This window comes from Schistocerca piceifrons, chromosome 6 (assembly GCF_021461385.2).
Source record: "Schistocerca piceifrons isolate TAMUIC-IGC-003096 chromosome 6, iqSchPice1.1, whole genome shotgun sequence".
NCBI classification, from domain to species: domain Eukaryota; kingdom Metazoa; phylum Arthropoda; class Insecta; order Orthoptera; family Acrididae; genus Schistocerca; species Schistocerca piceifrons.
This window is the reverse complement of record NC_060143.1, coordinates 437,173,514-437,188,741: the sequence shown is the minus strand read 5'-3', so window position 1 is coordinate 437,188,741 and position 15,228 is coordinate 437,173,514. Positions and strand designations below refer to the sequence as shown.

Sequence of the window (15,228 nt, the reverse complement as noted above, 5' to 3'; positions counted from 1 at the left end):
AATGTACTATTGATTCCCTTTCTGCAGCGAATGACCATTGCAGGTAACAGTGGGAGAACTGAAGTGATAATGATCAGAAAAATGTCCTCAGACATTGGTGTGTCAGGGCTCAACTCCAGTATGCCATCAGCAATGGATTGGTGAATGTTTGAGAATGCCAGTCACTCATCCTGGTGAAACATCAGAAAAATCATTGAACAAATGCCAGCCAATGATCTCCCCCCCCCCCCCCCCAAAAAAAAAAAAGCCTAGTGGCAGTATGACAGAAAAAGGATATAAATGAGCACTTTTCCATATTTCCTTGAAGGAATCTTCCAGTTCCTGGGTTTGTCAATGTAACTGCACTGATTTTATTCTTATCAGAGAAGTTAAAGACAGTGAGTGAGTAACCTTACAGTTCTTGTCTTTCAGCTTCCACCTGCTGGAAATCGTGCAGAGTCTGTAGAGAAGTACCTTAAAAAATCTCTAGATGCCCTGCAGTTGAGTTACGTTGACTTGTACCTGATACACCACCCTGTGGGGGTCCAGGATGTGGGTGGTCAAACTTTACCAAGAGACAAGGATGGAAATGTTCTCTTGGACATGAACACTGACATCATCAGCCTGTGGAAGGTAAGTTTCATTAGTGTTAGTGTTGCTGTCATATAATTATTGTGAATTATACTGTATTGTTGGACTTGAAAGCATGCATTTTATAAGAAATTAGTGCTTCATCACATAATATAGGATATTAATTAATTAATAAATTTTATCAAGAAGGCAATTGTTGTAGGAAATATTCTTATAGTATCGCTACATGTTATCCTTGGAAGTAGCAACATTAGAAATGATGACTCAAGTACTTACCCCATCTCTGGGTTGTTGGCTGATGACTGCCCTAGAAAGAAAGTGACAAAGTCTGGTTACAGTTTTCTGTTTATTGTCCCATGTGAAAAGTATTCCGTCCACTCGATATTCCACAAAACACGTATCAGTGGTTATAATTAAAGTGCAGCTACTCAAAGAGGTCCAGCGTGGGCTGTAATTTTCATATGGCATCGAAACTTGGTAGATATTATAATATGTTTAATGTGGAACCAATTTACACTGGAAAAAATTAGTTCCAATTTTGGCCACCAGGGGCAAAGCAGGTGCTGTGAATGCAAGAAAAATGTATAGAAATGTTTCCATATGTAACGGATCAGGAATGAGACATTGGAAGAAAAGGTCAAACAATTGAGAAAGACATAATGTTGGTGTTATTATTAACTGCCACTTACACAGTCTGCTCAGTATGAGCACTGCAGACATTGATAAGATGTTGTACAGTACCAGATTTGCATCTGATTTCCAAAAATTTTTTCAAGTGTAAACCAGTTCCACATTAATGTATTAGAATATCTACCATACTGGATCCACACTGGATCTGTGTGAGTAGCTGTATATCAGTTATAGCTACCTAATACAACTTCCTGAATGTGTACAGATTTTTGTTCTTTGCTGTGACTTACAGTTAAACACTGGAAAATCCAGGATGGGTTAATAGCATGTCTCAGTTCAGTCTTAGCATTTGCTGCGGTGTTAAGGTTGTTAAATAATCAAGTTGTCTATTACTTTACATCCTCCACTACTGTTTACTCTAGTCCTGCCAAAGGCAGGGTCACCTGTGAAAGCAACCATATGGTCTACCAACTTTGCTGCAATCACTATGCCACATTGCACAGGGGTGTAACCTCTAACAAGCAGTCTGTCTGCATGAATGACCCCTGCCAAACTTTGACCAAGAGGTAACTGGACGACTAGTTACCAAGCATGCCATGCAACACGATGTAGTCGACTTCAGTGACTGCTTCACAGCCTGAGCCATCAGGAAGTTCCCACCAACACAAGCTTTTCTGACCTGCACAGGTGGGAATTCTCCTTGCAGCATGCCCTTCACACCTGTGACCTCCAGGCCTCAACCTTTGCTAATCCCTGTTCTCCACCTGTCTCTATTCCCTTCCCTGCTCCCAACTGAGGCTCACATGTCTCCTGCCCCCCCCCCCCCCCCCCACCTCCTCCTGCCCATAGAAAACATGCATAGTCCTTTTACCATCTCTGGTTCTCTCCTGTTTCCTCCTCCCTCCAACACAGCCTTCCAGTGCAGCACCTAGCAGCACCCTGCACACATCCCACGCAGACAGCTCTTCAGTGTCTTCCCACAACCATATCCTGCTATTCCTTCCCCTCCCCACACCTTTTATGTATCTCTCCACTGCACAATCCAGCCAAGACTGCTACTAACCTCAGTCGGACCTCAGCACCTGTAGCTTATCCAACAGTTTAATTTTAAACGTGTGTCCATTACTCAACACCACCTCTATGTGGTGAGTAGTAATTTATTTTAGTTACTATTAAATTGATGATATACATATAAAATGACATTAGATTCTTTGCGATAGATTGCTTTATATTTTTGATTAACATGTTTACTTTTATATAATTGTAAAAATATCATGAAAAGGTTAGTTGGTACTCACAATACAGCGGAGATACTGAGTCGCAGATAGGCACAACAAAAAGACTGCCAGAAGAGGAGCTTTCAGCCAACAGGACCTTCTTCAAATATAGACACACACACACACACACACACACACACACACACACACACACACGCACGCACGCACACACGACAAATTCTATGGCACCTGAAACCAGACTGCGAACAGTAGCATGTGATGGGAGAGACAGCTGTGTGGTGGGGGTAAGGAGGAGGATGGAGCAGGGAAGGTGAGGGATAGTAGGGTAGGGGTTAGGAACGGTAAAATGCTGCTTGAGGGAGCTTACAAGGGCGAGTGGAGAGAGGGTAGGGCAGCTAGATGCAGTCGGGAGGGGGGTATTGGGAAAAGAGAGAGGTAAAAAGACAGTGGGTGCATTGGTGGAATACAGGGCTGTGTAGTGTTGGTATGGCAACAGGGAAGGGGCAAGATGGTCAAGAACACTTACTAAGGAAGGTTGAAGACAGGAGGGTTCCGGGAACATAGGGTAAGTTGCAGGTAGAGAGCAAAAAGCTGGTGTTGGAGGGAAGGTCCCAAATGGCACAGGCAGTGAAGCAGCCATTGAAATGAAGAACATTATGTTGGATTGCGTGCTCCATAATGGGGTGATCCAGCTGTCTCTTGGCCACATTTTGTTGGTGGCCATTCATGCGGACAGACAGCTTGTTGGTTGTCATGCCCAATTAGAATGCAGCACAGTGGTTGCAGCTTAGCTTGTAGATCACATGAGTAGTTTCACAGGTAGCCCTGCCTTTAGTGGGATAGGTAATTTTTGTGACTGGACTGGAGTAGGAAGTGGTGGGAGGATGTGTGGGACAGGTCTTGCATCTAGCTCTCTTATGGGGATATGAGCCATGAGGCAAGGGGTTGGGAGCAGGGGTTGTGTAGGGATGAACAAGGATATTGTGTAGGTTCGGTGGGCAGCAGAATACCATTGTGCGAGCTGGGGAAGGATGTGGATAGAACATTTCTTATTTCAGGGCACAGCAACAGGTAATCAAAATCCTGGCGGAGAATATAATTCAATTGCTGCATTCCTGGGTGGCACAAAGTCACTTGGGGAATGTTCCCCGTAGTGGAGATGGTGAGTGACTGGAAAGAAAATGTGAGGGAGATATGTTTTTTGTACAAGGTTGGGAGAGTAATTGCAGTCTATGAAGGGCTCATTGAGACCTTTGGCATATTTAGAGAGGGACTGCTTATCACTACATATATCCTATGTTCCCACAACCATCTTGTCCTCAATCTTTGTCATTTTCCTCAGCATCTAGTCCCTTCCCTGTTCCCATTCCAGCACTACACAGTCCTCATTTCCACCAGTACACCCACAGTCTTTGTACTTCTCTCCTTTTCCACTGCCATCCCCTCCCCTCCTCTCCCCCCCTCTCCTCCCCCCCCCCCTCCTGACCGTGACTGGCTGCCCAACCTCTCTTCATCTCATCCCTATATGCTCCCACAAGCAGCCCTTTACTGTCCCTCATCCCTACCCTACTCTCCCTCCTCCTCACCACCCCAGCCTCTTCCTTACCCCCACCATCTGGTTGCCTTTCCCATCATGCGCTGCTGCTCGCAGTCTAGCTTCCGCTGCCAGAGTATGTGGTCACCTGTGTGTGAGTTGCATTTGTGCGAATATGTGTATGCATGTGTGTGTTTTGTCTATTTTTGACAAAGGCCTTGTGGGCTGTAAGCTCACTTTCCGACAGTCTTTTTGTTCTGCCTATCTGCAACTCAGCATCTCTGCTATATGGTGAGTAGCAACTATCCTAGTATTGTTGTGTTCCATCCTGCTATTGTATAATTGGATTGATAAAAAGTCTACTCACCAAGCAGCAGCTGGAGAAAGCAAAGACAAAGTTGTGGAAATGTTCAAGCTTACAGAGCCAGTGGCCCCTCCTTCTGGCAGAATAGTTGATGGGAAAGGAAAAGAGATGAAGGAAAAGGATCGGTGAGCTTTAGGAGATGGGTAGTGTCATGAAAAAGTTGCCCAGAACCCATGACACTTGTCAGACTTACCAGACCGCATGACAAGGAAATGCTAATTGTTGGGGACTGCTCTGGATGAGATTTGAAAACCTGAGAGGGTAAAGGTAGAAGATAGGGTAAAAAAGAAGACAAAGGTTTCTGAAAAAACATCGAGCAAGAGTTAATAAGAGGAGAAAACTAAGTGCTGTATACATGGTAGACAGGTGATTTGAGGACAGGGAAAAATAGTCATGTCAGAAAATAAAAGATATAGAAAACTAAAAGGGAGCAAATAAAAGGAATAGTTACTAAAAAGAAATGCTGAGACCAAAAAAATTTACATAAATTTAGGCCAGCTTGGTGGCAGGAACTAAGGACTACGTTATAACGCTAGTTACCACCCGTGGAGTTTGGAAAAATTGGTGTCAGAGGGGGAGAATTCAGATGGCAAGTGTGGTGAAACAGGGATGAGGTCATGACTATCATGTTGTAGAATTTGCTCTGCTACAGGATACTGTGTATTGTCAGTATACACCCTCTATCTATACCCATTCATCTTAAGTGATAACTTGTAGAAGATCAAACAGTGTCTACATAAAGGCTGGTACATGATGTATTGTTTCGCAGGTGGCTCTCTCTTTAATAGTATTTGTTTTTCCAGTTACAAATGGTTCAAATGGCTCTGAGCACTATGCGACTTAACTTCTGAGGTCATCAGTCGCCTAGAACTTAGAACTAATTAAACCTAACTAACCTAAGGACATCACACACATCCATGCCCGAGGCAGGATTCAAACCTGCGACCGTAGCGGTCACTCGGTTCCAGGCTGTAGCGCCTAGAACCGCATGGCCACTCCGGCCGGCTTCCAGTTACAGATCTGGTATTGGTGGTCATAGGGGGGTGCTTAAGGTGAGTCTTATAGTGTTGACAGTCACAAGGGTAGTTCGCATAGGATAGGGAAATGAGTGCAGGAGGAGGATAGGGTCAGACCAGGATATTGCACTGTTATATGTGTGGTGGGCAAAATATTGGACAGAATGGACCTAAATTTCAGTGCACAATTTTAGGAAACCATAGCCTCGTTGAAGTAGTTAATTAGTGCATTCAGGACCAGAACAGTACTGAGATGACAATAGGTGTACTGCTAAATTGTTTTTTGGAGGGTTCAGCAGTACCAATATCGGATGTGGTGGCCTGGGAAATCTTCTTTTGAACTAGCCTGGTTGGCTAATTACATCCAGTGAAGACTGAAGTGAGAATGGTGGTGTATTGCTGTAAAGAACGACATTTGTCCATGGAGTGTGTGACTGATTATTTGTAAAATTTTTTTTGTTTATTTATAGACTCAATCGCATTCTTATGAGACAGTCATAACCGGTTTTGGCCATACAATGACCGTATTCAGATTCTATAACAATAGAAAGGAAATTTATCTTAAAACCTAAAAATAAGTGCAATATTTAACCAGGCTTATTAGTAATCTAACTGAATTTATCGAAATACATATAGTTCATACCGAAAGGCAGCATACACTGAACACAGGTTCATGCATTGTCAAACTAGCTATAAAATCTAAAACACTAGTCTTATATAGATATAAAAATTTGTTAGATTTTGTTCCCCTTCTTTGTGCTAGATGTGCACGTCCTTTATAAGATAGTCTTTATTTTTCAAAAGCCTAAAACATGACAAATTTACTATTAATATTTAGGTCAAATGTATATAAAATTTAAAATTACAGAACAGATCGTTAAATCAGTGAAATAACATTTTAGAACAAGGAGTAAACATTGCTATAGATGAAAATAGGAGTAACACTTGTAGAGTGTATTTTTGATGCCTGATGGGGCTGTGTTTCTGGCTATTGCCTGTTTATGCCATTGTCCATTGGTATGACACAGACGACACAGACAGGATGACGAGTGTACTGCTCTGCTGCAGGTGGATGGTATGCTCCTCTGCCTTAAAGGATGTTGACATCTGCTGTGGCGCGCACTAGACAGTGCAATATTTGATCACCGGAGCTGAAGCACGTATGTAGTAAAAACGATTCACTCAGGTAAACAGATCATCGTAAATGTAGAAGCGTTAAATATTGCACTTATTTTTACGTTTTAATATAAATTTCCTTTCTATTGTTATAGAATCTGCAGATGGTCATTGTATTGCTGAAACCGGTTATGACTGTGCTCTGGTAAGTCTCCCTTACCTGGGGTCTCAGGTGACATTCCTGTAAATCTCACCAGTCCTTTTCCTTTATCACTCTTCATTTCCATTCAACCGTGTCTGTCAGAAGAAGTACTCTGGCTTGAAAAGCTTGTACATTTACTTAACTTTCATTGTGTTTTCTCCTGCCACAGCTTGATGAGTAGACTTTCATCCAGCAAGGTTATATTTTCAAAAATAGATTATTTTTGTTGATAATTACTATCATGATATTTTGTCAACACTTCCTTTTTTTGTTGAAGTTATTGTCATTTGCATGTCCACATTTCATTTCTTTTAATTCAGTCATTTCTTCATTAGCCTAATAAATTCAAACTTTTAGTATCATGTTTATTTTATTGTAAATATAGTTTCTCAAAAACTTTTCTTTGTTGAGGAATTTGTAATATTTAATTAGTGTGAATAATGCACTGCCCCATATATGTGTGTTATCAATGGTGGCTCAGGGGTAGGGTGTCAGATGATAGATGCAGGGGTCTCATGTTCGATCCCAGAACTGTCCCTGGATTTCTATGTGTTACTTATCACTTGTTTTGCCTATTGCAATTTTTGTTAATGTCTGAGCACCATGGTTTGGAATCCACATTAGATTGTCCTCCCCACCACCCTAAACTGGCTGGCTAAGTCAGTTTGAAAGTTAGAGGAAGGAAGTAGCATACCACCTCCAATAGGACCATGTTTAGTAAAGCATTGAGCTCTTCAAACCGACCTTTGGGTCATTGACTGCCTTGCATTTTATTATTAGTTCATCCAATTACTAATTACAAGATTTAAATGAAGGAAAATTCTCTGAAAAATATCCAAAAGTAAAAATTAGGTATACAAAACCAAAAGTCAATGCAAAGACTAAAGTCATAAATTATAAATATCTAATGTACACATGTGTCAGGCTGTACATTTGTGTCATGTAGTGAGTTCTACAATATTACTTGACATTGGCAGTTGCCATTTCAATGTACAATTTTCTAGCTGCTTTCGAAACACTGTGTGTTCAGGTGCAGAGTGAGCCCATTCAGGATAGTCAAGATGTGGGCATCTTCAGGTGATGTTAAACTATAAGGAGTATATTTTTGTGAATGAAAGGAGTTTAAGATGTGATCCATTAGAAATGTAAGTTACTCATTTCAGAACTAATGGCATTATTATTAAAAGGATAGTTTGCTACTTACGGTGTAGTGGTGATGTTGATTCACAGGCAGGCACAACAGAAACACAACACACCACACACACACACACACAACACACAACACACACCACACACACACACACACACACACACACACACACACACACACACACACACACAAAACAAACAATGCAGCTCATATATACATGATCACTGGCTCTGGCTACCGAGACCAGGCAGGTCTAGCCTTGGCAGCCAGAGACAGTGGTCGTGTGTGTGTGTGTGTGTGTGTGTGTGTGTTCCTCACTCACAGTCCTTATTGGCTAAGCACAGTGAGAGCATAGAGAACAGATTATAAGCAGCTCATGTTTCACGGGATCAAAGTACCACTGCTGAGGCAACCACCTGACTTTTCTCTTAGCCCACTATGAATTATACAAGTACTTCATAGTCACCAGCTTCTTCTACAGTTTCCTGCAGCTGAATGGGTCTGTTTGGAACAGAAGCCTCTCCATCTTTCCCTGTTCCATCAAATTTCCTTCTCCACCCTTTACCAGGCTTCTCCTCTCTTCTTCACACATTGCTTCATTCTTACAATCCATCTGGCTCTCTGTCTTCCTGTAGGTCTCTTGCCTCATTTTGCATTTCATAAGCCTATTTTGATATCCTGCCAACTTCCATTCTTTCAATATGCCCATACCAACTTGTCATTTCTTTAGTCTTTTGCATGGGCTTCTCTTTCATTGCACCTCTTACTGTCTCATTCCTTACTGTATCCATTCTTGTAAATCCTATACACCTCTTTGAAATTTTTCTTGCAAGCTTGTATCCTGCTTATCAGCCTTTGCTTCTTTACCCATGTTTCTGATGCTTACATAAATAGTGGACCGTAACAATTGCTTATTTTTTGTTGGTACATCTTTGCTCTAGACTTGCCTTCTTACACTCCACAGAAATCCATGGGCTTGCCTTCGCTTGTCACTAATCTCCTTGTCATACCTCTTGCTGTATTCTGTTATACTCCTTGGGTATTTAAATGTTCCACTGTCTTTAGTATTTGCCCTCTAATTTGTATATCTGTTTGTTTGTCTCATCCTATTCCTCATTGTTACTGTCACTTAATTCTTTGTATTAAATTTCAATCCCTACTGTCCCACTGCTTCTCCCATACATTTATCTCTCTTGTGCCTCTCCTCCTCCATTTCCCCCATACCATCGAACCATCTGCATATTCCACTGCTTTCATACTTCCATCTCCCATTAGCACTGCCACTTCTGCTATGTATTATCCGTAACAGTGATGAAAAATAGAGGGATTAGTATACTCCCTCCCTTCAGCCTATTTTCTGTTCAAACCTGTCTGTCTTTCCTCCTACTTTTATACAACTCAAATTTCATTGATACATTTACTTTATGCATCTCTAAGTCAACCTTCCACTTCTCTTTTCTGAAAAGTTTTTGGATCTTGCTTTGTGTCACTCTGTTAATTATACTTGAACAATACACAAAAATATTTTAATGTAAAATTCAGTATAGTTATTAGCCTATCTGGGTGACCTGTGCATTATGATGGATAACATGGGTTTTGGATGAAGTAAGTCACCATGCTACTATAAGCAAGAAGGATGAAGGGATGCACACAAACCACATAGCAGAAATTAAGAGTTGTGTAAGTTATGAATTTCCATATTTCATTATGAAATCTGACCCTTGTGCGTTCATGAATGGGGCCAAAGTTGCCCCCCCCCCCCCCCCACACACACACACACACACACACACACACACACGCGCGTGGGCCATTGAAAATGTGAAAAACCTTAATTTGGGTGCATTTGAAGACAGTTACCAGGTATTTAATGAAAATGCATTTAAAAAAATTCAAGAATACATTTTTATGAGCAATCTAGAAATATCCTGTAGGGCCATTCATTTTTGTCCCATAAAACTGGACTAATTGTGCAGCTTTGCTCTGTCATACTAGCTGCTGTTCTTGCTGATCTCTATCTCTGAGAATGAATGAAGTGGGTGGAACACACACTATATGCTTCAGTGAAATTACCATCCATTGTGATCTTTATAATGCCATGCAGAGTGTAGCTGTAAGTGTGCAGGGATCAACTTGAAAGATCCTGAATGAATTTGCATCCTGCATTGGAGAGTGCACTGATCTGAAAATTCCTGGCAGATTAAAACTGTGCGCCACACTGTGGCTCGAACTGGGGATTTTTGCCTGTCACGGACAAGTGCTCTGCTTGCTCTACTCACTGAGCTATTAAATCATGACTCTTGACCCATCCTCACCGCCATACTTCCATCAGTACCTCTTTTCCCAGTGCTAGCAGTCCGCGACCACATTTAGTATACAAGCAGGAGATGTACAACTTACTAGAGGATGGTGCATACAGGAGAATGGGTTGTGGATAATCCAACAAACTATATGAAGAGAAAATTCATCAAACTTCTCCAGAATACTTTACAATCTAAAATAGCATAAGGACTTTGTCCATGAGTAACTGCATCCCCTAGACTTCACAGATTATGTAAACTCCATAAAGAAGGGAGGCCACTCCATCCCATCATAAGCAGCACCAGTGCACCAATGTATGAGATGGCAAAACACGTGACAATGATCTTCAGCTCAGCACATTTCATTCAGTACCTTCAGAACTTTTGACTTGGTAACCTTCAACATGGGTTCTCTCCCCTGTGGTGTATCATCTATGAGCCACAATTAACTTTATAGGAGAAAAGTTTTGACCATCAATAATGAGACACTTTGTAATCATTCTAGAGTCCGTCTGACGGTAATTACTATAATCAGACAGACAGACAGAGAGGCAATGGGGTGACCGCTATCACTATTGATAGCCAACACGTTTATTGGGGCATTTGGAGGAGAAACCCGTCCTTGACTCAGCAGGCCACAAACCATTGTGTTTCTTCAGCTACGTGGATGATACATTCTTAACCCTTTAACTGCTCTGGACGTGATAACGTGCACGCCTTTGTACCTGTTCCTGTGTGCTCTGAACATTTTTACGCATGTAGACATGTTCAGAGTACCAGGTAGAAGGACTGGTGGCGCACGTAAACTTGTTCAGAGCACATAGGGGCAGGTACAAAGATGTGCGCGTTAACACGTCCAGAGCAGTTAAAGGGTTAATCTGCCAACATGGAGGACTTTTTGAATCATCTGAATTCACTGCTCCAAAACATCAGATTCACAATAGAGATAGAAGAAAACAATCAACTTCCATTCCTCAACATGCTAGTCAAGAAGAGACCAAATGGTGAACTTGGATACAGTGTTTACTGTAAACCACACAGGACTCACAAAATTTCTGATCAAAACAGTTTAACAGCAGAGTTGCCGCACCAGCAGATAGTTTTACAGAAGAATGGATACAAACACCACCTTATTCATTATGCCATAAGAACAAAGGATTCCAAGCCACAACATGCAGAGAAAGAAGAGAAACATGCTGCGACAGCATTCATCTTGTATGCTGGTAACAAGTCAACAAAAATTGGGAGAAATATCTGGAAATATAATGTCAGTTGTGTTTTTTGCCCACCCAGAATAAAAGCCCTGCTGAATTCTGTTGACAGTTTATGACTCAGAAAATGAGGAGTCTACCACATTCCCTGCTGGTGTGGAAAAATGTACTTAGGCCAGATGACCTGGACTGTGTAGGAAAGATGTGTGGGGCACAGGCATCTCACAAACAAAGGACAACCAGCAAAGTAACAGTTGCAGAGCACTGCCTCTCCGAAGATCATAATATGAGAACATGCCTCTGAATTTTTAATGCGAAAACACTTAAAACTTTTTAAATAAATCAAACTTCATTAACATTCTTCATCTTTATTCTTTATGTACATATAACTGTTTCTGAACATTGACATTCTGGTGATGAACACATTTCTCCCAACGAGTTTTTTGATACTTTAACTGTAGAATGTTTCACTTTGTTGACAGAGCCACAACCTCACCTCTGCTTGCACCGTTTCTTCACTATCAAAGCGAAGTCCTCAAAACTGTTGTTTAAGTTTTGGAAACAGATGAAAATGGGATGAGGCCAAGTTGGGACTATATGGATGATTGATGACAGGAGCATAAAGTGTTGGATTGTTGCATATGTCACAGTAATCGTTTGTGGTCTGGCATTATCATGCTAAAGGAGAGGGTGCTCCATGTGTGGACAAACTCTTCAAACTTGTGCTGCCAGGATCTTGCAGAGTTTATTGTGCTGCCTTTAGGTATAATTCCAAATGCATCACACCTTGAACATCCCAGAACACTGTGAGCATGATTTTGCTTGCTGATAGCTTGGTCTTGAACTTTTGCCAGGATTGGTGATGGTTTGTAGCAGAACACTGTTAATGCTCTCTTGTTTTTGAAACCAAAATGGTGAAACGAGCATCATCACCTGCCACAATGTTAAGGAAACCATCATCTTCACTCTCAAAATGCAAGAGAAATTGTTGACAGATGTCCAGTCTCCTCTGTTTCATATCAGGAGTGAGCTTTCCAGGCACCCACAATGCACATAGTTTTCTATACCGCTGTTCTGCAGTGATGGGCTGTATTCTCTCTCATGATATGCCACAATTACTTGAGAGCTGTATCTGTGCTATCAATGATTTTCTCTGATGAATTCATCAACCTGATTCCAATGAGTCTCGTCAGTTGTCATGCGCAGTCATCTATTCTTAGCTCTTTCACATGCACATTGAGGTTAGCACCACTGTTTCCTTCCTTATGAGTGCGAACAATTCAGTGTCCCACATTACAGATGCCGATACAATCATCCCTTTACATAGCATTCATTTTTGTGTGGATTTCAATTGGAGGCATGTTTTCTGCAGTTAGAAACTCTATTACAGCATTCTGTTTCTCACGTACCAACGTAGTTGCATTACATGCTGCCGTGTTACATGAAAGTTTATAGCTCTCCAGTGGCAGAGTATTGCAACTTGCATCAGTGAAATGGGAAAGTCGCCCCAGTAATATGCATGACATTTAATATCTCAGCCAATATTAAGAACAGAATAAAAAATTTGGAGGCATTATTTTTCAGTATGCCTTCTTGATAGTTACAATGACACAAAGTTGTTAAAACTGGCCAAAGATTTGGGGACGGCATTTTAAAAGGAATTTGTAGAGATCCGATTATATGATGAACCAATATTTACTAGCAGTGGTTTGCAACTAAATAAGGCAGTCTGGCATCCACACCACGCCAACTGAAGAGTTGAGGTCACACCATTTAGGAGCATCTCCAGTCCAGCAGCAATGTGATCTCAGTAGTGGCGGTATACAGATTGAGGTCCATGGCTCGGATCCAACCAGTGCTCTTCTCCGACCACCTCACCAGCAGAGCCATGCCCAGTCACCAAGGGCTGATAATTGACAACAGGGAGGAGGGGAAGGGGCATATAAAACAGCGCCCAGTGGAAGACAAGCACTCATCAGGACCACCTTAATATGGCAACAAATTAGTTTGACTAAATATCACACCACCACCCAAGGTTCAAGATAGCGCCAAATGAAACTTTGTTCTGTAACGATGTCTCAGTTTCCTTAAAAAGTGATAGTGATGTGTGTAAAATCTGCGTAAAAAAGGTAAAGAGAGGTATCCTATGCATCCAGTGCAGGTTGTTGTATCACGACAAATGTTTTAAAGTGAATCTAAAATATATAAAAGACGAACATGACTGGACATGCCGTCAGTGTGTTGTGAGTGTCACGAAAAACGAGGTAATGGACAAGATAAAATCAAAAGAAAAAATAATAAGTGTGCTTACAGATGATTTAATGACTATAAATACGAAATATGAAGAACTTCGGCAGAAATATCAAGAACCGGAAACGAAATACAAAGAGATAGAGCGAGATCATCATCTAGCACAAAACAGTGTTGTTAACTGTCGTTCTGCACAAAAAACATGGTGTGTGCCAAAAAAAAACAAAGAAACAGACAGTGAGTACTGTTCTGGCGATACCACTCTCAAATAAATTCACAGCACTAGACGAAGACTGTGATAAGACAATGAACAATGACGAACAAAAATTAGTGACGAAACTTCCAGTCGAGTGCACAGTCAAGAAAACATCTAATACAAAAAATAAACCAGTGAACATCAAACGACGAGTTGTTGTACTTGGTGATAGCCACGCCAAGAAAATTGCCAAAAAAATAAATGAATACAGTACGTTATTCACGGCAACAGGTATGACGAAACTCAGTGCACCTTTGACTGAGATAATTAAGAGCAGCAACTCACTTAATGAGCTATCTAAGAATGATGCCATCATAATCATGGGTGGAAGTAATGATGTATACAGAAATGAGAGTAAACATGCGACCCAGTGTTTAAAATCTACATTACTTGATCTGAAAGTTCCGAACATCATAGTTACTAGCTTGCCTCACAGATACGACTTGCAAGACAATTCCATCGTAAATCTGGAGCTTGCAAAAGTAAACAGACAGTTCTACAAAATATACAAGTCCCAACAAAGTGTAACGTTTTTTGATCTTCCAGATGCAAGAGATTTGTTTACGAAACATGGACTACATTATAATAACACTGGCAAGTCATACGTGGGCAAAATGCTAGCAAAATTAATACAAAAAGACGACAATGTTGCAAGAAAACCAATTGCTATGCAACCAGTTTCGACCAAGGAAATGGATAAATGGCAAAACAATTTCAAAATCGCAGCTACAGCGCCAGCTCAAACAGGAACATCACGTCCAGAAGATGAGACGGTGCCAGAACGAGCCTCAGAACATACAGCAGAGACTGAAATTATCGCCAAGAAAACTGTACCTACTCATCATCCAGATGCTCACACACAGGGAAACTGATAAATGGGGTCCAGTTCTTTCCGAATTTGGCCCAATAGAATGAATCCAGAACAAGCAGTCAACACTCAGGTGGACGTTCCATTACTTTATAGTCAAATTAGTTTTAAAGACCCTCTACCTAATAATATATGCAGTAGTAATTTCGTTATGCACTTAAACATCAGAGGTCTATCTGAAGGAATGATCAGGAAGCTTTATGACATAGAAATTTTGCTAGAAAGTGTGAAACAATCTGTGAAAGTAATATGCCTTAATGAACATTGGCTAAAATCTGAAAATATCAGTCTCCTAAATAAACTTACAGGTTATAAACTTGCTACCAGCTTTTGTAGGACCAATGGGCATGGAGCGCCTTGCATACTAGTTCATTCCATGGTAGACTATGATATCAGACAGAATTTTAGCCATCTGGATGAAGAAGGTACATTTGAAAGTTGTTGTATAGAACTTAAAGAGTATATCATACTAATTTGCAGCATATATCGCACCCCTGGGTACCATATAAGCTCTGTATTTTTAGAT

At 41.0% G+C, this 15,228-nt stretch overlaps 1 protein-coding gene across 1 annotated transcript in view; it reads left to right on the top strand.

Moving 5' to 3' along the window:
* LOC124802998 (1,5-anhydro-D-fructose reductase-like) overlaps window positions 1-15,228 on the top strand; it is a 111,924-nt gene that overhangs the window by 25,868 nt on the left and 70,828 nt on the right. Inside the window, exon 3 of the mRNA XM_047264101.1 lies at window positions 412-612. Within this exon, the coding sequence (XP_047120057.1) occupies window positions 412-612 (201 nt within the window). The remainder of the gene's footprint in view (window positions 1-411; window positions 613-15,228) is intronic.